Genomic DNA, 25,000 nt, shown 5'->3' with positions numbered 1-25,000 from the left:
ACAATGTTGTTTTTAAACAATCTATTTGTAAACAATGTTGTTTTTAAACAACTCTTGATTTTATTAGGCAATTTTGATTTAGTTACCTTTACTGTTGTCTCCAAAAAAAGTGCACACTCCAAGATGGTAGAGAATCAGACAGGCAGTACTCTATTTTGTCACCACTGAAAATATACATTTGTATCATACAGTACATCTGTTTTTCACTCTGCTGTTTGTATCATGCATCTACATACAGTGTCATCGTGTTGGTCCAAGATAATTGGTGCTTGTCTGTGTACCATGTTTAACAAATACAATGCAAAGTACCTACCCAGACAACACAGTTCTTAGAGAATATGAAAAATATTATATTCAAACTTCTGTGTTGGTTTAGCAGCATGAATGTTTGGGAAGCAAACTACGTGCACTTAACAGAGACACTAAATTTTCTAGAAATAATTAACTTCAAGGGTAACTGACATGAAAAAATTAAAAATTATTTTATTGCATTTTTCATTTTTAAGTACCGGTAATTATTTCTAGAAAATTTAGTTGTATCTGTTAAGTGCACGTAGTTTGCTTCCCAAACATTCATGCTGCTAAACCAACACAGAAAGACTCACTAAAGTACACATACAGTTACATACCACATATCTGATGATGATTAATAGCAACATGTATTGTATTTCCACTAATATTTTTCAAGAAATTATACTTTCTATATTTTTACTTCAGAATTTATAAGTGATTGTTTTGTAGGAAGAAAGTATCCAGCTGTTGTTGAGTTTGCTCCTCTTCAAAAGATCCCTCACACGAAGAAGATTAAAGACCACAAATGTGGCACAATAGAAACTGGTAGGCAACCAACAACTATAATATGCAGTTCATCCTGTGACAATTTCTTTCAATCTACAGACAAGGATTATAAGACTTTTCTAGCTTCACTAGAAGCTGAGACACCCAGCGTTCCAACTGCTGAATCTCTTCTTGAACAAATTGAGGCAAGACAACAACAAGCAGGTATGACCATGTCCAATCACGTTGGCCTACCTGCCATGTACAATACATTTAGAAATTTTACTGGAGCAGTCTCAGTAACGTTTGAACTTGAGTTAGTAATAACACACAAACTTGAGGAGTTTAATATTCTTTAATTAATATTCAGTAATTATATGAGATTTCAATTAATGCAGCAAGGCTTTATCTTAGGAGACTTTCTTACCAACTACACCTGGTTTGCTTACATTTGTGTGGTTTGTTTATTGTTAGTTGAGTCGACACCATTGGTGGATTTTATTCGGAGAAAGCACCACTCTGCAAAGTCGTCCTCTTCAAAATACGCTTCTAGCGCTAAATTCGAAACTTTGGTATTTCATTTTGTTCCTTGTTTTTGACACCTGCAATGAATATCTTCCTATTCTGTAGAAATCAAAAAGAAGAAAAGACGACTCAGCAAAGGCTAGTTGACTATATTCATTACATTGTAATTAATTAAGCGAGTCACAGTTATTACTTGATTAAATAATTTATTACCTATTATTTAATGTGATTGTTATCTGTTTCTGCTCACAGGTGGAGAAGAAAACACATAGTGAAACCAAGCCAGCAACCACCAAGTCAGACCTATACTTAGTACATTATTGTATACTAATAAATTAGTATTGCCATTTGCTTAGGAAAGATGGTAAAGGGAAGTCGTCTGATTATATTACAGGAGCCAATGAGAGGCCAGTATCAGCTAAACCAGTCAAAAAAGGTCCAATAAAGCAGGACGAGAGAAGAGACATAAAAGTGTGAATATTTGTACGTAGACATTTCAGAAATGTAGTCAGTTGTGTTTGTGCTTGTTATTTTTACAGCATGAGAAGGGTGTTGCACAATCAGACTCAAAGAAATCTCGTTGGCCAGATAAGGAGCTCACCTCTCAGACAAAACCTAAGTCTGGTGGCTTTGCAACGCACGAGCAAGACTGGCCAACTTTAGGTCAAACAAAATCCAATGAGATCGGCTCCCACACTCGACCTTCCAGTGCAAAGGAAGAAAACACTCGGAAGTCAGTAGACACGACTTCTAGTGCTCGTGTAAAGCAAGGAGAAGGACGAAAACCAAGAGTAAGTCAGCAAAACCAAACCATTTACATACAGACAATAGTATTACATTGTAACTAATTAATTTATTAGTTACATTATAGTATTTTGGTTGCTACATTTTCATTTTGGTCATCGGCTCTGCTATTGTAGGGGCGTCCCAGTCAAGAAGTGTACGTTCCAAGAGCAGCCAGACTGGCTCAAGAGGGACGATCAAGTAAGATAGCCGAGGAGTATCAGTGCCTATTGTGAGGTGCATCTGTTGTGTGTGGTGCAGATGGAGAAGAGAGACCGAGTAAACCATGGGGGCGAGGTCGAGGCGGGCAAGGGCATCGACAAGGCGCACCGAATGGTTGAAAGGTGTGACGACACTAACAGTTAGTTCATGTTGAACTCTATTGTAATGATTGGATGGATGAAAGAGTTAGGCATCATTATCAGTCATTTTAGATACTCAAATACCTCATACACCTTTTTATAAAATGATAACTATATGAGTGCTCTTTACGAATGCTATTGCTGTAGTTAGAAATCTAGCTACCATCATGCTATTGAAAGGTGTAGTACAAGATTGTGTCAAATACTCTTTGTTAACATACAGTCAACCCTCGATATAACGACAGGCTCAGAATCGGCGATTTGAAGTTATTATATCATGAGGTCACTATATCAAATCTGTGGGGGTGGGAACCTGAATAACACACGTGGTTTTATCTTAGTGTGGGGTGGCCAGAGTAATGCACATGATTTATCTTAGGACTGCGTGTACTCTGCACGTGCTACTGCACTGTAAACTCTTACGTGTAGCTAGGGATAGAACCGGCCAGGTTCACGTGCAGTCATAGCAGACGAAGCACTACAGCAGCTCTCACTTCACGTGTACACCACGTGGCTAAAGATGCCCATATGGGAGGATACCTGGATGTTGACGAATCAAGGGAGATAAATTTCTATGCTCCAATGCATCTTTGTTTTCTCTTTGTGTATGTCAGTGTCGTTATATCAATAGGTGAAGTACCATGTTTTGTGTGCATGCAATTTGGTCCCACGCTATCTACATCATTATGTCATGATGTCGTTATATCGAGGGTTGACTGTATCTTGAAATACTGAAGCTGATTGAGTTCCCACTCAAACCTGGCTGAGTAGTTTGAGAGATCATATCACATCGGGGCTGGCTCTAAGGTGACAGTACTCTGTCCAGAAGATGGACAGTGAGGGGTGAGAGATTGTGAGAGGCTATGGTATACTAAGAAAATGGTGTATGTGTCTTGCCATGAAGCTATCAGGGCACAGGCATGGATCCAGGACCTGATTGAAAGGGGGGTCACAACCTGCATGGCAAGCCAATGGAACCAAATTCTTAAGTGACAAAGACGTTTTATACCCCATTCACACGAGCATTTGTAACTGTGCCAGCAAAGTACGGCACTATTTGGCTCGGTTTCACTTTGTCGTGTGAATGCCGGCCAAACCAAACCGAATAGTGCTGAGTTGGCCCACCTCAAGTTGCCATCCAGCATGGTTTGGTTCGGTTCGGTTGTGTAGTGCCTGTCAAAACGAAGACGACGTTGACGTCTATGCTTGGTACTTCTTCTCGATATACCACAGACTGTTCTAGTGCCAGGGAGAAGTAAGCACGGACAGCTTGTTCCATGATGACGTCTGTATCTAGCGTGTGCACCAAGAGACACGCCTACTAAAACTTGGCTTGCTTGCTTTGTCAGAACGTCGTGTGAGCAAGGGCTGGCTCGCTTCATTAGCCTAGGCTGGCTTGGCTTGGCTCAGTTTGGAGCTGTGCTCATGTGAATGGGTTATTAGATGGCTATTAATTGAACTATCAGCACTGCACTAGATGCCAGATACAGTATATATACTAGATTGGACAAGTTGTCAGTTATTTGCAATTGGTTGTTCTGGGTCTTGCAGTGGATTTACCAAGAGCATTCTTCTCGCCTGTTTTACAGCATAACGATCAATCACAGCAGTGTAATCCAGTGTATTATCCTAATTGATATACATACAGCATGATCAAGTCATTAGAGTCTCTGTGATGTTTTCGGTAGGCTGAAAGAGGTACCTGCCACTTGTGCCCCCCCCCCCCCCCCGTCTGGATTTGCTACTGGGGCAAGAATTTTTGGAGTAGAGACACAGACGTGGGCATCTACTATTTGGAGTTGTGCTTGCAGGGGCATCTCTCATAGGCGCTCCAACAAAGTCCTTGTCTACAGTTCAAGGGCAATCTGTTCTCGAATTGACACTAAAACACTACGGAAAATGAGAAACAAAGAACTACTCCAGAGTCTCTCGATAGACACTGAACATAATGCCTCAAAGTATGATGTCAATGAGCTTTGTTTGCACCTCTAGGTGTTGTGAAGTATGTCTTGACGGAGTTTCTTGAGTTACCACAAAAGTAGACACTTCGAACTTTAGAACTGATAAGATGTATTGCGGACAGATTTTGCACACATTGATCGAATAAATCACAGGTAGATCTCTTGTGTAGTCAAGCTGCAAACCTCTATAAAATCATTGCCCCCTGAACACCACAGTGACCTCAACAGTTAGAAACGTGCTTACTACTCTACATTCTACAAACACATCATACTGTACCTTATTTCTTAGACTAAACGGGGCGACGTTTGGCTGACTGAGGCGTTTATTCGAGGGCGGCGTTTATAAATTAGTAGACATCAAATGTGTCATACTGCGAGACAGCCAACTGTGAAGGTTTTATCCTGACAAAGTAAGTCCTCGAGTTGCACACGGTTCAAAGCCAATTGAAGTGCGGCGTCTATTCGAGGGCGGCATCTAGTAATATTGGTTTTTCATAAGCGCGTGCGGCATGCGTACCTAAACGAAAGCGGCGTTTATTCGAAGATGTGCGACTACAACTCACGAGTAGTATACCTACTAAAGTAAGTCACCAGACGTCACGTGTACAGTCGAACAAACAAAGTCGCAGCACTCGAGCATCCTGATACGGGTATCGTCTCGTTTACGTTCGCCATGATGATGCGACCTGCTTCTGTTACGGCTCCTAGCAGTCGTCGTCTTCGTCAAGGAAAGACTATTTACCTCATTGCTTGCATCATATGTGAACTACAGGGCTTGAGTTTGGTATTCCTCCAGTTTTACGGCGCTCACAGACTGATGAATCATGATGAGTTCAATGAGAGTTATGGTCAATCCATGGCCAACTACGGTTTCTGCCTTCCTCTGACAACAGGATTGTTGGTATGTTATGCACTTATTTAGCTTTGCACAGTCTGTTTGCCCTCCTGCATGCTGTGGCGTAGCCAGGTGCCTCTAATATAGGCTTCCATGCAATGGTAAAATAGATGCTTCAGAACACATGTCTCTGGAAGTGTGTATAGGGTGGCATGTTTGCCTCAGGCTCAGTGGGTTCAGCACTCCTCGTGGTGGAATGAAAGATAAATGATGAAGAGGCATATCTGATCGACTGACAGCAGACATGTTGCAATGCATAGGCATAGTTTGCCATTCCCATGCAGTCATGTGGAACCAGAAGGAGGGAATTCCATAACTTCAACTAAGATGTGGATGGAGGGGGAGTCAGAGGGGGACTTGTCTAAGAACGAGAGTAGTACCGTTTGGTAATAACTACATATCCAATAATTATTATTAAATGACCCTTTTGTTTTCGACATCTATAATTATAAGTCACTTTTTCGTATAAATGATTTGATCTGGAACATCGGCCATAGTCGTCGCAACTGGGGTGAGGAGGCTCAGGTCCCCAAACTTAAGCATGATCTTCAAGGCATAAATTTCCAGATCAATATTCACTGTACTTGAGAGTGTGGAGTAGGAGAGTAAGCAGAAATTTCAAGTCACGACCGCATAGGCGTACAATGGTGATGCGATAATATATATATATATATATATATATATATATATATATATACTCACACACAGCTGGTTCTCTGTGCATGGAAGTCCATCGCTCATTGCAAATATAAACTGGTTGTCACAGTTTCTGTGCCATCAACGACTGAAAGAACGTTCTCCGCTTTATACCTAATAAAAACATTCATATTAGACGTACGTTTGTTGATGACTCATGAAAGAGAGATTCAATCTCCCTCCCCTTCTCCACTGCTGCAAGACCAAGAGCTTTAGGACTGATAGCATAAAAATGCGTCTGAGGCTGCTGTTGCCTTCTTGGTGTTAATGAGCAGCGGAGCACGTACTTTGGAACTATGCCATAGGTAGATCATGCTAGCATGTAACGCATACTTCTTTACCATTGTTTTATGAAAGCAAGTATGACAAAAACAGAACTGAGGAGTTCAATGGTAGGTAAATGGTGTAATTGGTTTCTTAGAGGTCTTTTGATATTATATTTTAATTGTTTTTATATCTTTTGATATTAAATGTTCTACCATGCACTGTATTAAATTCTACTGTATTCCACCTATCCCTTGTTCAGCTGCTCATGAAATCATGAAGTATGTATCAAATGTCAAAAGTTACTAGATAACGGAATAGGAGAATTGTACTGTCGGAAAATCTACCACACCCCTAAGATTTAGACACTATGGACCTTCATGACCGGCGTACCCCACTTTCTGGAACGGCAGTTGTTGCAGGAGTACATACCACCTGACAGTGCGTTCATGTGTCCAGGGTAGAACTCATTATTAACTCAAGGCGCGCATACGCTAGGGTTACAGCAATACTGTTGTAGCCTGAACCGACCAATTGGAATACAGGGCATACGCTTATTATATCGTAACTAGGTTGGAACTTACTATTGAAAAGGTACGCAATAGTGCAACAAACACTCTCAAAGTCTATTGTGAGTGGCTGGCTTTGTGGAACTAGTCAAATTTTATTCCAAGTATCCCACAGAAAACTCATCATTTGCTAATAAATAATCGACTATCTAAATCTAATCTAAATTGTATTCTATAAAAATTTAAGTTTAGAGATTGAATAATATTATGTATAACATCAATTATGATTGTGATCTGTACATGCACTTGTTTTTATAGCTCATTTTTAATTCATCTCTGGCAATCCTGATTCAGTGGTTGGACAAGAGTGGCGCCACCTCTCTACCTTGGGTATACATGCATGAGTCACATTAACTGTCTAGAAATTAAGCTCACAGTGATGGTCGTCTATCTAGCTGAGATCTTTGGTTGGGCCTTGGTTTATATTGACAGCTACTGTTGGAATCGTGACATTTGTAATTGCAGTGATACAAAGTGCAGCCATCCTGCACGTCAGCAGTGCCTCATCAGGAGAGATGATAACAACAGCTGCTCTAGCGTTGCTGAGTGCTGTGACCTCCTATTGCCTGTCTTGCACTGCTTTCTTTGCTGGACATGCTTGCTGCTACTGTGTGAGAAATAATCACACCCCGGCCAATTATATTCAGATGCAAACAATATAGGAGGGAGTCCTGATTTGGTTGATCGAAAGAAGATACTCGATACATAACCGTTTGGTAGAATGTGTATAATGGCATTAAATGGTATTGATACCTGCATGGCCAATTTGCTGACTGTTTTTGGTAGGCTACTCTGTACACATGGTATCTTGTTATGAATAATTAACTTGCAGGAATTTTTGGTAAGAGTACACTGTAAGATCATCAATTTGTTTGTGAATTAGTTTTAGTGCCTCTGCTGGAGTATACGAATGTTTGCTCAGATTTTTCCCACGGTGTGAAAGCATATGCAATTTGACAGCATCACAACACACGCACGCACGCACTAGTTTTGCATAGCCAGACCCTTACCCCATCCACACACACACACACACACACACACACACACACACACACACACACACACACACACACACACACACACACACACACACACACACACACACACACACACACACGTGCACACACACACACACACACGTGCACATACAAATGGCTAGGGAGCTGCCATTAGACCGTCACGCCCCTGCGAGATGGTTGGGCCTGTGCACGAGCTATGGGCCGTGCTAAGCAATCTCCTGAAGCCTGACCAGATACTCGCAGGAGCTCCGACTGTGACGCCAACTGTGGTGTGAGCACCCGAAGTCCCACCCGGACTCCAGTTGCTGATGGACTTTGTCGCAGTTCAGGGGGGCCTTTTCCACCCCAGTCAATAACCAGGTACTCATTTATATTCCTGAATCGAGAGAGGCAATTGTGTGTGAGTTTCTTGCCCAAGAAATCACGGTGACTTGAACTTGCAAAGTTCAAGTGCAACGCTCGCGCGCGCACACACACACACACACACACACACACACACACACACACACACACACACACACGGACAGACAGACAGACAGACACTCACACACACACACACACACACACACACACACACACACACACACACACACACACACACACACACACACACACACACACACACACACACGGACGGACGGACGGACAGACAGACAGACAGACAGACACAACAACAACAACGACGACGACAACAACAACAACAACAACAACACTACATTGTCAAGCGCAAGTCAACGGTTTTGTTTCTACAGTACAATCTGTATGTACCAAAGTACCACAAACAGTAAACGAGACGTTACATGCAAAGTATAGCTACGAAATACCTGATTTCATTGTTTACCCTAATAGATACGGGATACCTACACTGTTGATAATGATTCTGCAGCCCGCCTATGTTGTGGCTCCTGTCGGTCCTCGTCCTCGGCGAGGAAAGACTCTCTATGTTATTCTTTGCATCATGGGTGAACTAATGGGCTTGAGTATGGTATTCCTGCAGTTTTACGGCGCTAACAAACTGACAAGGGGTGAGTACGCATGGTACAGGTTCTATGATGACTACAGCTACGACAGCTATGGTGAGTCCATGGCCGCATACGGCTACTGCCTTCCTCTGACGACAGGATTGTTGGTATGGTATGCACTTTATTTCTTTCCGTTGTACAGCCTTGCATTCTAGACACCCTTGCGTCACTCTACTATTTGGTCCCTGAAAGTGGGGAGCTGGTCTAGGCATGAAATGCATTCTTCCAGTCGATAACAAGCAAACAAACAAACAAACGAAGGACTGGGGAATGTGTAAAAAAGGCTCCAGTTTTCCCAGGGGCGTCTAGCTAGACAGTTTCAATATCTAGAGATGCATTCCTCTCTATCTAGGGGAAATTTCTTCATGTAAATATCTCTAATGTTGAAGCCAGGTCTTTCGACTTCTATACGCTGTGGACCGTTTCCAGATGACCTAAGTCTTCTCACTAGCGTAGCGTCATGGTAGCCTCGCCCCAGACGAGGTGTTGATTGCAGCCTCGGATGGGCATGGGGAGGGGCACTGGGTGCTAGCTTCCCATCTTCCCATCTTTGTAAGCGTGTCAAGGAAAAGCGCCATGTTTCCCTCAGGTCACCAAACAGGAAGATGAATCTTTGTCAATTACACTGTCCCGGCATGGCGGACGTTCTTTCTGTTGAAGTACACGCCTAGTTAGAGAAAAAGTAAATGGGCGTGGCTTTGTAGTGTGATTGATCAGCCTCCAAACTTGAGGACCATGCACGCTACGTCGGTGGTCTTCTTAACTTTCTAGGGTTTACTAGAGTTTTTAATATTTTCTTTCTCCCTGCTTCTGGAAGAGAGATTTCTATGACAAGTAACGAGGACAACGCATGTGTGACCTCGAGATCTCGAGGGTCGAACAAACAGACAGACAGGCAGACGGGACAGACAGACGGGCACACAAACAGACAGATTGACGGACACACACAGAGACAAACAGACAGACGGACACAGATAGACACACAGACAGACAAACAGACAGACACACAAACAGTGCAGCTGATCATTAATTGATGAGCTGTAGCCACAGCTGTGCTTGACAGCGTAAATGGCATACCACTGATCATGAATTGCGGAATGGTTACTTTAGAATGTATGTCTCGGGAAATCGTGTAAACATGGTGTCATGTCTAAATTTAATTAATAGCCTTGATGTTGCATGACTCTAGCATTCATTCCTTTGGGTCGATCAAGGGAATGATGAAAGAGAGATCTGATAGTTAGCAGAAATGTTGCAATGCATATCATAGTATTGTTGCCATGCAGTCAGACATAGAGGAGGCTTTTAGATGTGGATTCAGAATGGGTCGGAGGTTGTCTAGGAATGACAGTCATACATCTGTGTTAGACATCTAATTCGATGGCACTCTTCATTGTTAATGATTAGACCTAGATGGCAGTTGCTGAGTATCTCTAGTGGAAGTATACCTATCATTTGTAGGTGTGGTCACGTGACCATGTTATAGAGCTGGAAAGTAGAATTAAGTCAAGCAAAGAAGCAAGAGTGCAAGAATAACTTCCAAAGTCGATTGTCTGTTGCTGGTATGTGGAACCAATCAATCTCATATATACTATCACACCTATATATATTGTTACAGAAAACTTAATTTGCTAAAATTGAAATGACATTTATCCAGACCTGGTCTAGGTGCCACCATCACGGTTCTTTAGGATTGATTCATACACATCTATGTAGATAATAGTATATATATATATATATATATATATATATATCAATTGTGATTGTGGTTTGTGTATATATACAAATGTTCAACAGCTCATGTTCAACTCATCTCTGGCGATCCTCGTGCAGTGGACAGACAATAGGGAAACTTCTGTAAAATGTGTACGATCATCAAGTGACATTGAATGCTTACTCAATGATGGCCAATGTCTATTATGTTTAGTTCAGATCTATGGTCGGACCATGGTGGATATTGACAGCTACTGTTGCAACCGTGACATTTGTAATGACAACAATAGACAGTGTCAACTACATGACAGAAGGAAAGGCAGCATCAGGAGAAATGGTGGCAACAGCCTGTCTAGTGTTTTTCAGTGCTGTGATTTCCTATGTCCTGTCTTGTGCTGCCTTCTTTGCTGGACATGCTTGCTGCTACTGTGTCAGAAACAATAACTTCCGTGACAATTACATGCAGATGCAAACTCTTTAGGAAGTGGCTTTCATCTGGTTGTTCAGGATCGAGAAATCGTGAACCGATATAGTAGATAGAAACGGCAACATTATGGATGCTTGGTCAGGTGTGTCGGTAGTTTGTAGATATGGGTGACTCATACTGTAGTCCATAGAAGATCTGCAGGAATTTCAGGGGGATTCATGGGTGGGTAAGATACATTAATTAGTAGAGCTTGCATGGTTCACAATATGCATGACGCTGATGCTGGAGTAGGATTCATTCTATTTCGATGTTTTAGACTGCTTTATTCTCAAACAATCCGAGATTAAATACAATAATGAATAGAACAGCACGTTATAATATACAGTGCTAAATCCTCGGCTGGTGTATGTAATCACATATCTCGTCACGTGACAATGTTTTGCATACATGTACTGAGGTTTTAGCCCAACCCACTCGTCTCAGCTAGCTTTCCAATGCGTTCGTCTAAAACAAAGATGCAAAGCCGCATCTCCAGACTTGCGAACCTAGTTACAGGTCAGTCGCTTCGTCCGACAAACAGACTCGCTGTCACGTGCCCCTTTTCAAAATTTCTGCATGTCGAAGACGTACGACACTAGTGATTATTGCAACAACACCGCGGCCGCTCCGCCACACACCGAAAATTCAGACTGCAGAAACACTATGGAACAAGCAAATGTTAAAAGTCAGGTACAGCCACACGTACAGCATGGCGCCTAAATCCAGCACCTTCGCTCTTTAACTATAGATGCCTGGTTGTTGGTGGGAATACGTGCACGTGCAAATGTAGACTAGGCGTTGTTTCTATGTGCTAAACTCTTTATGTAAAGCAAAGGACTAAACACCATGTACAGGATGGACGACCGATGGCCGAATTCTCGTTAGCAGCTACCAGACAAAGAAAGGTGGAGCCTTGTGATGACATCACGTTCGTCTATTGGTCAGTAATGACACCATGTCTGGTCTATTGGTCAGCAATGACACCACTTCTCGTCTATTGGTCGGAATAGCTTCATTTGCATCTGTGCTAATCGAGTTTATATAAACGGTCGTACGGTCGGTCGCACGTCAGACGACTACTATACCCTTACCCCAGATATCCGGGCATCGGGTAATAATTCTAACAAACCACACCCTCAAAACTGGGGTAACGCCTATCCTAGCTCATAGTACCGGATGCCCTTGGAAAGACAACAAGTACGGAAACAAGGACGTCACGTGGGTCTCAAAGTGAGGAGCTTGTCAATAAAGTTGAAGATGTGACGTCATAGACAACACGTAACATGTCAATACTAACATGTTTTAGGACTGTTTGATTGTCAAATAACACGAGATTAAATACAATAATAATTTTAACGAACCACGCCCTCAATAAGTGGTGTTATCGCCTACAGAGTACGTGACGCTCTTGACGGAACTCTCAGGTGGATAATGCAGCTACATGCAGTAACGAATCTACAAAAATTGGCAGTACGGTAGCATAAATTTTATTTGACAGTTGACATTCTAGTCAACAATCTGCATCTAGAGGCGAATGCAGTAGTTAGACGTAGAGAAATTAATTAATTAGGATGTTCTCACGTACGCTCCTTCACACTCTCCTGCTCAACTTACCAAAGTTGAAATGCTTCTACTCTTTAGCTAATTAGGATACCCGAGCGCCTAATAATTGTGTTGTCCACACGGACTAGCATGGGGCACAAATTTGCGTGAGAGGGCTTGACTCTGCACAACAAGCTCAAATGTACATAAGTATGTAACATAGCTAAAAACAGGAAACCAACATTAACAGTATCACAAGAAGAGGCGTAGGAAAATGAGATAGAAGGATATGGTCGCTAGAGTTTTAGAATTAATATTTTTCGCGCTAATTCGCTGTTACGCCCAGCAAATGACTTAGTCGCAAAAATTTTATGGGGCTAGCTGCAGTACGTGCTAGTGTCAGTTTTCAGTTTCTAAGTCTGTCATCTTGAAAAAGTTGAGGGAGCAATTGCTACCAGTTTCCCAGTTTCCCAGAAAAACATGTTGTGTAACGCGCGTTAGACAAGTAATAAATTAACGCGCGCTGGTACATCAATTATCCAATTTGTATCTAAAAACCTACACAAAATGATTAGAAAATAATGCACAAATGCTGACGACACTTTCACCTGCCAGACACAAAAGAGAGGTGTCCACAAGGAAATATACCAACAAATATAGAGGGCGGAGCTTCTAGAGCATGCGCAATCTCGAGGGTAACGCACTTCGTAAGTAAGTTCACTATATAATGTAAATCAACAAAATTTCGTAAGCGGAAAACTTTCGTAAGTGTCCAAATTCGCCATTTCGTGAGCAGCCAACTTTTGTAAGCGTTGATATACATAGCCACTTTGCTGTGCAGAACATCAAATCGACAGAAAATCAAAACCACAGCACCACGTGTAAGTATCTGCTAAGCGCCTACGCATGTGTACATGTCATAGCAGTATCTCACAGGTGTCCACGTGCTGACATGTCAAAACCACAGCACCGCTCGTACATATCTGCTAGTGGCTGTGCATCTCTTACAGGGGCGGCGGAGCGAGTTGAAAGTTGAGGGGGCTGAAAGGGTAAACATTACAGAAAGCAGAAATTCTACAGCATAAAGTTGATAAAGTTGGGGGGGCTCTAGCCCCCCATCCCCCCCGGCTCCGCCGCCCCTGTCTTAGTCTAGATCCTTCCTGTAAACGGGATCCGAAAGATTTCTTGCAAATGGGACCCCAGGCGCGTGCTGATACCGACCGCTTCAACCTCTTCGTCGATAACAATGCAACGTCTCTACGCTTACTCTAGCAGTTGTACGGCCGCGCTCTCTAGCAAGGGCGACGCAGAGGTCGTCATTTGCATAATGCCTTCCACTGTGCCAATGCACCGAAACATGTCACAGATCGCTTTCCAACTATTTTTTGCAGACTCTAGAAAACAAAAGAAGTCAGCAGAACAAGTTTGGAGTCGCTGCGTTGTTTCGTCGCTTTACTACAAAAAGGATCCCGTTTGCAAGAAATTTCGTACAAGCAGGATCCTTTTTGTAGTAAAGCGAGGAAACAACGCAGCGACTCCAAACTTATTCTGTTGACTTCTTTTATTTTCTAGAGTTTGCAAGAATAGTTGGAAAGCGATCTGTGATCTGTTTCGGTGCATTTGGCACAGTGAAAGGCATTATGCAAATGACGCCCTTCGCGTCGCCGTAAAGAGCGCGGCCATACAACTGCTAGACTAGAGTAAGCGTAGAGACGTTGCATTGTTATCGATGAAGAGGTTGAAGCGGTCGGTATCAGCACGCGGCTCGGATCCCATTTGCAAGAAATCTTTCGGATCCCGTTTGCGCGAAGGATCCACAATAAAAGATGCACAGGCACAAGGCTGCCTCCTATGTGTACAAGTGTTAGTCTGTCTGGCACGCGTGACACGTGACGATTACTAGTACACACGTCAGGCCCGGACCCAAATGGTGTCAGGGGATTGCAGCAACCTCCTCTTTCCAATAGGCGTGGTTCAGTAATTTCATATAATTTCATTAGAAAAGAGAAAATTAGTAATGCTATAAATAATTATTATAACTGCTAACGGTGAACCCCCTCTTTCAAAATTCCCGGATCCGGGCCTGCGCGTACAGTACTCTAGGCAAAGTGTCACTAGAAATCCAGAGCGACAAAATTTAGTGAGCATGTAACTTTGGTAAATCAGAGCTCGCTTATGAAATTTACAAAAGTTAGATGCTTACGAAATTTTGTTGATTTACAGTACTTACCATTCCGTGCATCTTGTGAGAGACTTTGCCTGCGTAGAGACGCGTAGGAAGCCATTTCTTGAGTACGGTTTCTCGAGGGTACGAGACTGCTGTTCAAGCTGAAGTCGCCTGTTTCACACTCTGAACAGATACACGTGGAGTGGAAGCACAAAACTACTCATTGCCTAGTGATGGATTAGTTTTGGCGAGTGAAATCATGCCACCTGGGAACGCATTTGGGGTAATCAGACATGTAGGACGTTTCGTGTTGTTTCTAGGCAGTCTGGCTTGCTTCTGTATCTAGGTGATTGGCCAAGTCGAAGTTCTTACTGTGATAACTTGCACTCGATAAGTACTGACGCGGTTCAGAGTACAGTACACGTACACTACAGTCTGTCTATTACAATTAGCAATGCCAGTTACAAGTCTCAGCAACAGTTATGTCTAAAGTAACACAATACGCACGCACTAGCTATTCCATAGCTGTAATGTCTAAATCAGAAAGCAGAGGCTGTTCTACCTCATCTGCAGGCGCAGTTGATCAAGACGTGTGTCTGGCTAGTGATCCTAGAAGTGAAGATGTTGATTGTCGAAAATGTCACTGATGCTGATGGTTTATGTCGAATAATTGAACAGCAAGCAAATGAAATAGTGGAACTTCAAAACAAGGTTAGAGTTCTCGAGCAAGACCTCGCATCTGTAAAGTCTGCGTTGCAAGGAAAGGCAAGGCATTCTCGATCAACACACTTCCAAATGATAAATCAAGTTATACAGATTTCATGTCGAGAAATGTGCTTGATACAGTGACATCACAGGCGGATCCAGACGGGGGAACCGGGGGGCACGTGCCCCCTTCAGAAATACGTCTTCTGATTATTTTCGTCAGTCAGTGCATGAACTCAGATTATCCAGTCAACTTGCTTCATCTCATGACCAAAGCTTCCTTACCAGAAAGGCTTTGCTGCAGTTTTACTTGTCTTCTGTAGTTCTAAACGAAGTCAAGATATCTATACATGTTTCTCGGAACAGAATTTGACACATCTGTCACCTTAATTTAATGGACGACTAAAGCAATTTCACATCACTTTTAATGAATGTGACGTCATACTATTCCTGATTGGTTTTTGTGCCCCCTTCGATTGGGTTCTGGATTCGCCTCTGAGTGTGGAGTAGGATTGAACCAGCAGCCAAGTCTGTATAGCAAACAAAGAATCAGGCCAAGGTACATCAAGTGATGTATGCTCATGAGCTCTCCGCCTTTCATGAAGGGTTGAATAGGCTAGACGAATTTTTGCTGACTCTAGTTCGACAAGATACACAGTTTCACAGTTCCACGGTTCAAAAACGCTAGATGGGAGAAACAAGTAGTCCTATTCAGCCAAATAGTGTGTAATGTTCGGTTACCCCGACCGCTACCACAAATCTTCACCTGATAGCTAGAACTTCCATCGCTAGGAAATGAGTAGTCTGTCTTTTCACTCCACGTGTATCTGTTTAGAGTGTGAATCAGGCGACTTCAGCTTGATCAGCCCTCGAGAAGCCTAGATTCAAAAAATGGCTTCCTAGGCGTCTCTACGCAGGCAAAGTCTCTCACAAGATGCACAAAATGGTAAGTAGTGAACTTACTTAAAGCCTAGTCAACGGCAAGATGATCTACGGTTCAGAAGCAGACCCGGAAACGTGGACTTCGTGTACAGCGAGATCGGCGAAAGGTGAGCGTTATTAACGAGATTGCGCATGCTCTAGAATCTTCGCCCCCTTATATCGTCTATTGCCCGTATGCCAATATACCAGGATTACCTGATCAGCTATGAATTCTGTTGTGGTGGATCGTAACTACTCTCGTCTTCAGCGACGACGGACAGTCGTTTACGTTTTTCTTTGCGTCATCTGCGAACTACTCGGCCTGGGTCTGGTATTTCTCCAATTGTACGGTGCTCACAGAATAGACGAGAGGTACCGTTTCTGGATGTCGAGCAGCTTTGGGAAATCTATGCGCCGGTACGCTTTCTGTCTTCCTCTATCAACAGGACTCTTGGTACGGTAAGCATTTCATAATGATAGCCTCGCGCATATTGAATTCCGTGTTGTGTATCTAAGACGTACTGAAAGTTCCGGATCCGGTGTACGCCCCCATTATTGTTGTAGCCTCGCAGGCCAGGCTCTTTCGCGCAGTCAAAAAACCCACGTGAATCACGCGAGGAGGAGGAGCTTTTGCCGGAATCTTGTCTAAAAGCTCCTCCTCGCTTAATTCGGGTGAGTTGAGTTTAGCGACTGCACGGAAGAGCCTGGCTTGTGAGGCTAGAAAGATTGTACAGTTTCACGTAGCCAACAACAACCCAACCCCTTCATTTTTCCTTCTAAATTTGATATCTATTGGCGGAAATGGGTTTGGTGACATTGCACATGCAGTGACAAGTCCAGGAATTCGTTACACAAGACAGTCAGAGAGACGTAAGAACATATATATATATATATATATATATATATAGCTGGAGAAAGGGAAAAAGACCAACGTCATGAAGCCAATGTCACATCTACTGGGAGTATTTTCCACCCTCTTGTGTGCAAATCTCTTGGCCTGTGGTCACCACACAGTTTGGAAGTATTGAATGAAGACCATCGCACGACGTCTATCTTTCAAAAGAAATTTGACAGTCAGCCAGGCAGTCAGTAACATGCATGAACAACTGTGGGTGAAAATCTGGCTATATAACGCCAAAATTATATTGCATAGACTGGCTTTAGATTGTACAGACATGTTTTCTGGATAATGTGTGTTAGATACCCACGTGGGAGGGTTTATATAGAAATATATATTTTATTATATATATATATATATATATATATATATATATATATAATTTGGTTGAGAGGACACACATTTTCATTTTTCTAAGAGGGCGTGGCTCTCCACAACAAAGTGTATTATTGATTACCGGTGCATGTTACACAACAAAAATAGGAAACCAACATTAACACTATAGTGTTAGTGCAGTATGTCATGTCTGTGTTAGTTTTTATGTCTGTACCCTTATATATTAGCAGGTCACTTGACAGCTGGAAAGTTGAGGCAGCACGTGCCCTGTACCCATGCCTATGCAAGGGGTGTAAAATCAGGAGTAGGTGTGGCTCTAATTACATCATTTGCTACAAAATAATTTTTGTTACCATCTTGATATCCGGTTAGCAACATTGTCCGTTCCTAGTCCTCCTCCTTTTTGTTAGCCTTGCCCAGATGCAGTGTGGATTGCAGTCCGGATGGTGATGGAAATGCATCCAGGACTGCAATCAACACTGCATCTGGGGCGAGGCTACCCTTGTGTTGTATGGGTTGCTTCCAGAGGGGTTACTTCACTACGTGCGCTAGCTGTCACGTGTGCATAGGACTACGTGGTTTCACATGTGTAGTTGGTCTTCCTACTTTTATAAATTTACCAACAACATGTGTGAAACAACACGGTCCTATGCCTACTTAGCAGCTAGCACGTGTGACAGCTAGCACACTTGGTGAAGCAACTCGGGCTGAGGAGGTCTGAACATGAGTCTCACGGCTTTACATCATGCCAGCATCTGTTTGCTGGGTCAGAGTGTCCTTGTGCGTTTGGTAGCCTTTCCCTGCTATAAGGTCGCCAGACTTCACGGTCATGGTGTGGGGAGATTACCGGGTGTCAATATCAATTCTCATTGTTTCCTTGCTGTTGCAGCTCATTCTTAATTCGTCTCTGGCAATCCTGGTTCAGTGGATACACGACAGGAAGCCATCAACTTGGGTGTGTTACCTGGTCACGTGACTAGTCGCAGTGTGGTTTAATGATTGTGTTTACTTTCTAGATCAAGACTTTGGTGGGACCGTGGTGGATACTGACAGCTACTGTTGCGATTGTCACGTTTGTAATTGCAACAATTGAAACTTCAAACTTTGGGACAACCGAAATGTGGGCAACAGCTTCTCTTGCTTTGGTGGCTGCTGTTATCTCCTACGTCCAATCGTGTATTGCCTTCTTTGCTGGACATGCATGCTGCTACTGCACCAGAAACGACAGCCATTTTCAGAGGGACTATAGTGAGGTGCAATTTGTGCAGCGAAATTTCTGATATGATTCTTTCTATTTGTGCAAGATGGACGCTTTAGGCACTAACAGCTATAGATGTGACATAGTCGGGTAGATGGTTGCATGGTTTGCTGAGATCAGTTTTTTCGACTGGTTCTCTCTATGGTGATTAGTTAGCTACACCGTAGGTGTGTTCACTTACAAAATATTGTCTTGAGCGTGGCAAGCCCCTCCCTGTCGCGTGAGGCACGGTCAAGCTTGGACCTGGGCCTCAAATGTACTGAATTGATGACCACAGAGAAAGACCTACATACACTCTTAGAGTAATTTGGATGCTCTAGAGCGCGTATAAAACAATTTAAGTAGCTATAGAGATGTAGTAGCGGAGAGCTAGATGTTTCCCTACACTTGAATTAAGCGTATAGGAAACGGGGGTCACTGGGAGCACATGGCCCTAACTGTGCAAGGTTGGTACGGCCACCTCCATTTTGTGTACATGCACTGATTTCTACATACAAAGTACGTGGTGCCCCCAATTGTAATCGCTTTCCTACACCACTGACAGTTACTGAAGATGTGTTTTAGTGGAGGCTAACTCGTACCTACTTAGTTATAGAAGTAGTATTTCTATAGCAGGTGGTTTATTCTATCCACTAGGTTTTGAATCTCTGAGCTTCATATCATCTTTCACTCTGAAGACTTTGAAAGAAATATGTTCAAAGACATCATCAATGAGTGGGATACCGTTACCTCGAACACACACTGTAATAGTATTAGAACAGTTGTGTGTAAAATTATGGTGCTACAACGCCAAGATGTTACATGCACGTATGCAATTAGGAGTTTTAGATGTTGGTAGTTGGGATTTGCCTACTTGAATTGGGAGAGATGTTGGGAGAGATGTTGGGGTATTAGGGTATTGAAAAATATAATATAAAGAATACACACACGCACGCACACACACACACACACACACCACACACACACACACACACACACACACACACACACACACACACACACACACACACACACACACACACACACGTCGTACGTATACGTTCTATCTCAAACTCTCATACAACCAATTGCACGACTGTTCAACTACCACAATCGTTGAAATTGTAACAAGAAATCAATCAAACTACCAACTATACAAATCACCGGCTTTAGTTATATAAGCCGTCATGTATATATATGACGAGAAGCAAATACGAAAGGCTGCGTCTGTTACATTCCCTACGAGGTTGCTGCATGGTTTGATCCTTTCTCTAGACGTTGGAGCAAAAGAAGAAAACCAGCTTGCACTTAAGAGCTAATTGCACCAGCAAGTGCCAGCGCGTATGTCGCGGCTATTCAGCCATTGGCAAAGAAAGCAAATCTTAATGACATTCGACAGTCACTAGCAACAGTAGCTGCTAGAATCAAATATGGTCCGGTGGCCCAAAGATTCCTAGGCTAATAATTCTGACACGAATGCGATCGTTAGAGCTTAACACTTTGTCAGAGAATCGTGGCGCTTGCATGAGTCGGTGTTGAAAAGTAAATAGAATCTTTGTAACAAACCAGGTGTAAGAACGACTCTTTTTAACACCGACTGAATATTTCTAATATGTCGTGAAGAATTCAGTCGGTGCATGGTACGAGTGAAGTAGCGAATCGTGAGTGCCTGCATGGCAAACCTGCCGTCTTCCTACATCATGAGGTGCTCTATATATAAAGACAATGGTATATACCAGAGGCGTAGCCAGGAATGACCAAAATATGAAAAGGGGGTTTCCGGATTTAATACGGCAATAGCCACGCCCCAGAACTACGCCTGCAATGGGTGGATCGCCGGTAAATTTAGCTTTATGTAATGATTTGACCTCTAGCTTAAACATTTAACAGTCACTAGCCAGTATTAGGTCGCGAGTGTGCGTCCAACAATGTCATACGTATTAATTTGCACTATATGGAACCGGTCCGAAGATAATCTATTACTCTGAACCTTCTTTGTCACTAACTAAAGTATCCTGCAGAAGCATTCTACGAGGATGTGTTGTCTGGAAAATATGTTAATAATTTCATCTAAATTCAGATGCATGCCATAGTTAACGTGCATGAGTGCCAACCCAGTCAGGTCTCTCCTCAGCCATTGTTGTACGGAGGTATGTCTTAAGCCTCCGTAGGACGCTAATGCTCCTCTCGCATTCACAGCTGGTGGCCGGTAAGGTAGAGACAATTCGCAACAACTGGCAGATGTTTGGAAACATAGCCTCATTAGCATGGAAAAAAGGCTTTGAAAGCGACGAAGGTCGCTCAGCTGAAAAGCTCTTCCACTTCCACTTCCATACGTGTAGCTCCTGCTGAAGTGTTGATGGATTGGGGAGGTCGTCCGGGTAGAACTCGGCAAGCTGGTGTGCAAGGTCCGTCGTGCTTTGCTCATGCTCTGGACTCATTAGGACAGATGAAACGAGCGACAGAGCCATCATCGCCTTCTTCTGAATTTCAGAGAAGCGACTATTAATATGTGTTATCCTTTCATCCAGAAATGGAACTGTTAAATCCCTTCTATATAATCTTCCGGGGTTAGGACCGGTAAATTACTTTAAAAGTCTGTCGAGCACAACGGCGTGAAATTGAAAGTAATGAAGCATTGATCGTCTCCGCCAAAGCAACTGCAGTGGCGTACAATTTTTTGTGGAAAGTATCGATGTCTTCTCTTACTTCATACAGAGCAGTCTTGACGCTATCAACTTCAACATAGGCGGAGCAGATGTCTTGGGATCTGCCTTGCAAGAAAACTGTCAAACCCTTCACAAAGCCAAAGCAGGAATGTGCTACTACTAACGCCATTATATATTCAAACCGCGTGATTGAAGTCAGAAGAGTTGCAGCTTTAGTAGATGACTCTGCATTCCAATCTTGATCAGTGCTGACAACTTCCAGTGTAGTGATTACCGAAGGCAGTAGTTCCATAAAAACTTGGAAGGATTCCATTCTGGCAACCCAACGAGTTTTACATGTGTTAACCAGTTTTGTTCTTTGACCTTGATCTACATGTAGCTCTTTTATATGTACCTGAAGCTCTTGTTCTCGTTTTGGAGACAACCTGAAGAAAAGGTATATATGATCTAAAGTGTCTTGCATGTTGCGAATCCCCTGCACCTTACAAACAGCAACTATACATAGGCTGAGGATGTGAGCTGGACAGTGGACATAAATTGCTTTAGGATGATTGCGCTGAATGCGAGGAGCGGCTCCTTGATACTTTCCCGCCATATTCCCCGCTCCGTCATACCTTGTCTACATAGATTATTGACATCAAGGAAGTGCTTTTCCAGCCTACGCAGAATATTCTGGGCAATTGCCTCGCCACTAACGCCAGAAGCAAATGCAAAAACTCCAAGAAGTGTTCCTAAACAAGACCTGATTTATCAACAAACCGAATGATGAGTGTAAGCTGTTCCTTGTTGGCCGCATCAGCATCCTCGTCTGCACATACTGCAAAGAACTTGGCATCTTTAACTTCCTAAACGATTTTTTTCTGTCTCCGTTGGCCAGTAGCTGCAATCAAATCATTTTGGATAGTTGGAGAGTGACACTGCGCATTTCTAGGTGCAGTTGCAAGGTGCTCCCTGAGAATTTGATCACCAGCATCCAGACCAAACCGAAGAAGTGCTTGAAAATTCCCAGTATTGCACACATGCCTAGACTCCTCATCTGTTGCAAGCTTGCTCTCACGATGACCTCTTAGAGCAATGTCGTGCCTACCACAGAATATGACTGCTTTGAGAATACTCCTCAAAATGGCTCTGTTTCTCTGAATGACATCGAAAGCTTGAGTTTGCAACTGCTGCTCAACAGACGAATGTCCGTCCTCCATTTGGCCTATGTATGCTGCAGAATCCTCCATTGCTACTCTGTGAGTCGCCTGCACATTATGTTCTTGAAAGTGTTTGTTTCGCTTAGGTACAACATGTCATGGGAGTCGTTACCAACTGTCCAGTATAGGGGTACAATACTCTTTAACCATGGATGTTGGTTTTACCGTACTCTTTCTTGCTAGGAAACTTGAATTCGGAAGTTGGCCGGAAGGCGCTAGTGAGAAGCCAGTACTTCCTTTCATCAGTGAGTGAGCAAAGATAATCCGTACTGTACCTTCCTAGGTCAGGGCAATCGTTAGACTGAGAGCAGCAGGCTGCCGAATGAACCGGAGTTGACTGTTCACTGCAAGTCGATCGAGAAAGTACAGAAGATGACGCGGAAGACAAACGAAACGACTGCCGAGGCCTGTTGCGACAAAGATTGATATGAGCTCTATTTGATGAATTAAGTGCATGTCAGCTAGCCCATAATACATGCTTCACGACTGACCTGCACTTAGCCTAGTAGCGCATAGCGCAAAACACAGGCAGCAAACGAGCTAACTGTTGTTTCGCCTTCAGCTTCTGTTCTCTTGACGAAGCCAAACGACGGTGACAGTAGCAACGACTGTTCTCGTTTCTTCGTTGTAATGTATTTTCTAAAGACATACAGTTTCGCGAATCGGAGGAGGGGCATACGCAGTAGACACACCCACCTTCTCAGCGGATTTCCGGGCAACGTCGAAACATGCCTGGCTACGTCCCTGATTATATAAAAGGCAATGTTGCGTTAAGGCTGGTTCACAATAGACGCACTCATGTTCACAATATGCATGCGCTGCGATCCGATCCAACGGTGTGCGCCAACATCAAAGGATGCCGCCGTCGGAGCGCAGTGGCGCAGAGCGGAGCGCAACAATAGGATCAGCTCTATTTCGATGCGCTCGACCGGAAACGTCGTACGCCAAACAGGAAATGTAATTTACAGTTCTCCAATCACCGCACATGTTTAATTGGTCACGAGATGTAGAGTGCCATGTCCGGGAATTCAAGTCAAGGGCGCGTGCCATGGACAGCATTGAAGAGCTTCTGATAGAAGCCGTTAGACGGCTTCCTTGTCTGTTTCTTTGCATTAGTAGACATATTGTGATAGTCACGTGGCTAGATATTGTCATGTGACAATTAGTACGTAATCTAATTATAGTCATCAGAGCGCAGCGCACACGCACTCCGTCATATTGTGAACAGCGATCCGCTGCGCCGCGCGCGGATCGGATGCATATTGTGAACGTGCATACGTCTATTGTGAACCAGCCTTTACGCAGTGCCGTGAAGTCTGCAAGGCCTGTAGGAAAAAGAGTGCATGAGAAAGGCACGGATCATGTAGCGCTCGGACCGAAACTCGTTGACTAGAGAATTAGAATCTGCGTCCACGCCCAAAAACCCGTTTGTTTTACTAGAGAATGCTATAGTAGTCTCCAGAACAGTCGTGCGTAATTGGCGCAAAGCATGCCAGCAAGAGGCTTTGAAAACGTTGTCAAAGAAAGTCATAAAACATGCAGAGTTTCACATATCAATATCCCTACCTGTGTCTGCAATTTGTCAGAGTTAGTAAACCACGTGCCTCGATTAGCGCGCGCTACGAATCTGTGTCTACTTAATCTCAACTTCCGCTACTCATCGCGCATTCTACTTTGTGATTTCTTCGCTCCATCATCTTCTACTACAACATGCGACCCACCAAGCAACCGTCTTTGTCAAACTCTTCAAGGCGTGTCTACCTTCTTCTGTGCATCATTAGTGCATTCTTGGGAATAGCTTTGCAATTTCTTCAATTTTACGGCGCTAAATACTTGAAGGAACATACCAATGGGTTGACATTCGGCGGCGCGATGCAAATGTACACTTTCACCATGTCTATTACAACAGGAATTCTGGTAAAACTAAATGATTCTGCATGTCCGTAGATCCGTTCTGGCCATTTCAGTTTCATTTTTTATTTTTCAAATTTTTGATTCAGAATTTATATTTTTTAATAAATTTATTTTTCTGCAGGCAAAGTTTAACTTTAGACATCAAATTTCTACTTAATCATATTTCTACTTAATTATATTTTATATCTCTTACTTTCAATTTCAAATTTTAATTTTGATTCCATTTGGTTTCATGTCATGTCACTGAGTTCAATCAATCAGTTCACAGAACGAACGGCCAATCAGTCGACTGAATGTCAAAGAAATTGAATGCGGCAAGAATGAAAATGCCAGTAGAGCGAATCCTTTGGTGTTACAGCT

General features: G+C 43.1%; 5 protein-coding genes across 7 annotated transcripts in view; all 5 read left to right on the top strand.

The window, feature by feature from the left end:
- LOC134182325 (regulator of nonsense transcripts 3A-like) overlaps positions 1-2,676 on the top strand; it is a 3,632-nt gene extending 956 nt beyond the window's left edge. Inside the window, exons 4-12 of the mRNA XM_062649724.1 lie at positions 742-837; positions 898-1,002; positions 1,252-1,349; positions 1,408-1,440; positions 1,555-1,598; positions 1,659-1,773; positions 1,842-2,093; positions 2,223-2,286; positions 2,347-2,676. Coding sequence (XP_062505708.1) covers positions 742-837; positions 898-1,002; positions 1,252-1,349; positions 1,408-1,440; positions 1,555-1,598; positions 1,659-1,773; positions 1,842-2,093; positions 2,223-2,286; positions 2,347-2,426 — 887 coding nt within the window. The 3' untranslated portion in view covers positions 2,427-2,676. The remainder of the gene's footprint in view (positions 1-741; positions 838-897; positions 1,003-1,251; positions 1,350-1,407; positions 1,441-1,554; positions 1,599-1,658; positions 1,774-1,841; positions 2,094-2,222; positions 2,287-2,346) is intronic.
- A 2,336-nt stretch (positions 2,677-5,012) lies between these two features.
- LOC134182272 (uncharacterized) lies at positions 5,013-7,765 on the top strand. Its single transcript, XM_062649668.1, has 3 exons — positions 5,013-5,309; positions 7,091-7,162; positions 7,228-7,765. Exons 1-3 carry the CDS (start codon positions 5,082-5,084, stop codon positions 7,492-7,494), a joined length of 567 nt encoding a protein of 188 aa, XP_062505652.1. The 5' UTR covers positions 5,013-5,081; the 3' UTR covers positions 7,495-7,765.
- Positions 7,766-8,729: 964 nt separating this feature from the next.
- On the top strand, positions 8,730-11,376 carry LOC134182615 (uncharacterized). Of its 2 annotated transcripts, none has more exons than XM_062650045.1 (3): positions 8,730-8,980; positions 10,671-10,730; positions 10,801-11,376. In XM_062650045.1, exons 1-3 carry the CDS (start codon positions 8,810-8,812, stop codon positions 11,065-11,067), a joined length of 498 nt encoding a protein of 165 aa, XP_062506029.1. In that variant the 5' UTR covers positions 8,730-8,809; the 3' UTR covers positions 11,068-11,376. The 2 variants fall into 2 exon arrangements, with proteins under 2 accessions (XP_062506029.1, XP_062506028.1); XM_062650044.1 differs by having other exon boundaries at positions 10,671-10,739.
- Positions 11,377-16,600: 5,224 nt separating this feature from the next.
- LOC134182576 (uncharacterized) lies at positions 16,601-19,156 on the top strand. 2 transcript variants are annotated; one of them, XM_062649996.1, is made up of 3 exons: positions 16,601-16,841; positions 18,511-18,576; positions 18,638-19,156. In XM_062649996.1, exons 1-3 carry the CDS (start codon positions 16,614-16,616, stop codon positions 18,899-18,901), a joined length of 558 nt encoding a protein of 185 aa, XP_062505980.1. In that variant the 5' UTR covers positions 16,601-16,613; the 3' UTR covers positions 18,902-19,156. The 2 variants fall into 2 exon arrangements, with proteins under 2 accessions (XP_062505980.1, XP_062505981.1); XM_062649997.1 differs by having other exon boundaries at positions 16,601-16,846.
- Positions 19,157-24,428: 5,272 nt separating this feature from the next.
- The window catches only part of LOC134182571 (uncharacterized), a 5,215-nt gene continuing 4,643 nt past the window's right edge, over positions 24,429-25,000 (top strand). The window contains exon 1 of the mRNA XM_062649991.1: positions 24,429-24,643. Within this exon, the coding sequence (XP_062505975.1) occupies positions 24,437-24,643 (207 nt within the window). The 5' untranslated portion in view covers positions 24,429-24,436. The remainder of the gene's footprint in view (positions 24,644-25,000) is intronic.

This window comes from Corticium candelabrum, chromosome 7 (assembly GCF_963422355.1).
Source record: "Corticium candelabrum chromosome 7, ooCorCand1.1, whole genome shotgun sequence".
Lineage (NCBI taxonomy): Eukaryota > Metazoa > Porifera > Homoscleromorpha > Homosclerophorida > Plakinidae > Corticium > Corticium candelabrum.
This window is presented reverse-complemented; position numbering and strand designations above follow the sequence as displayed.

Coding starts and splice junctions, on each gene's coding strand:
- LOC134182272 (XM_062649668.1), top strand. CDS start 5,082: ATGATGATGCGACCTGCTTCTGTTACGGCTCCTAGCAGTCGTCGTCTT. Junction 5,310..7,090: donor CTCTGACAACAGGATTGTTG/GTATGTTATGCA, acceptor TTGTTTTTATAG/CTCATTTTTAATTCATCTCT. Junction 7,163..7,227: donor GCGCCACCTCTCTACCTTGG/GTATACATGCAT, acceptor TCGTCTATCTAG/CTGAGATCTTTGGTTGGGCC.
- LOC134182615 (XM_062650044.1), top strand. CDS start 8,810: ATGGGTGAACTAATGGGCTTGAGTATGGTATTCCTGCAGTTTTACGGC. Junction 8,981..10,670: donor CTCTGACGACAGGATTGTTG/GTATGGTATGCA, acceptor AATGTTCAACAG/CTCATGTTCAACTCATCTCT. Junction 10,740..10,800: donor GGGAAACTTCTGTAAAATGT/GTACGATCATCA, acceptor TATTATGTTTAG/TTCAGATCTATGGTCGGACC.
- LOC134182576 (XM_062649996.1), top strand. CDS start 16,614: ATGAATTCTGTTGTGGTGGATCGTAACTACTCTCGTCTTCAGCGACGA. Junction 16,842..18,510: donor CTCTATCAACAGGACTCTTG/GTACGGTAAGCA, acceptor TTGCTGTTGCAG/CTCATTCTTAATTCGTCTCT. Junction 18,577..18,637: donor ACAGGAAGCCATCAACTTGG/GTGTGTTACCTG, acceptor TTTACTTTCTAG/ATCAAGACTTTGGTGGGACC.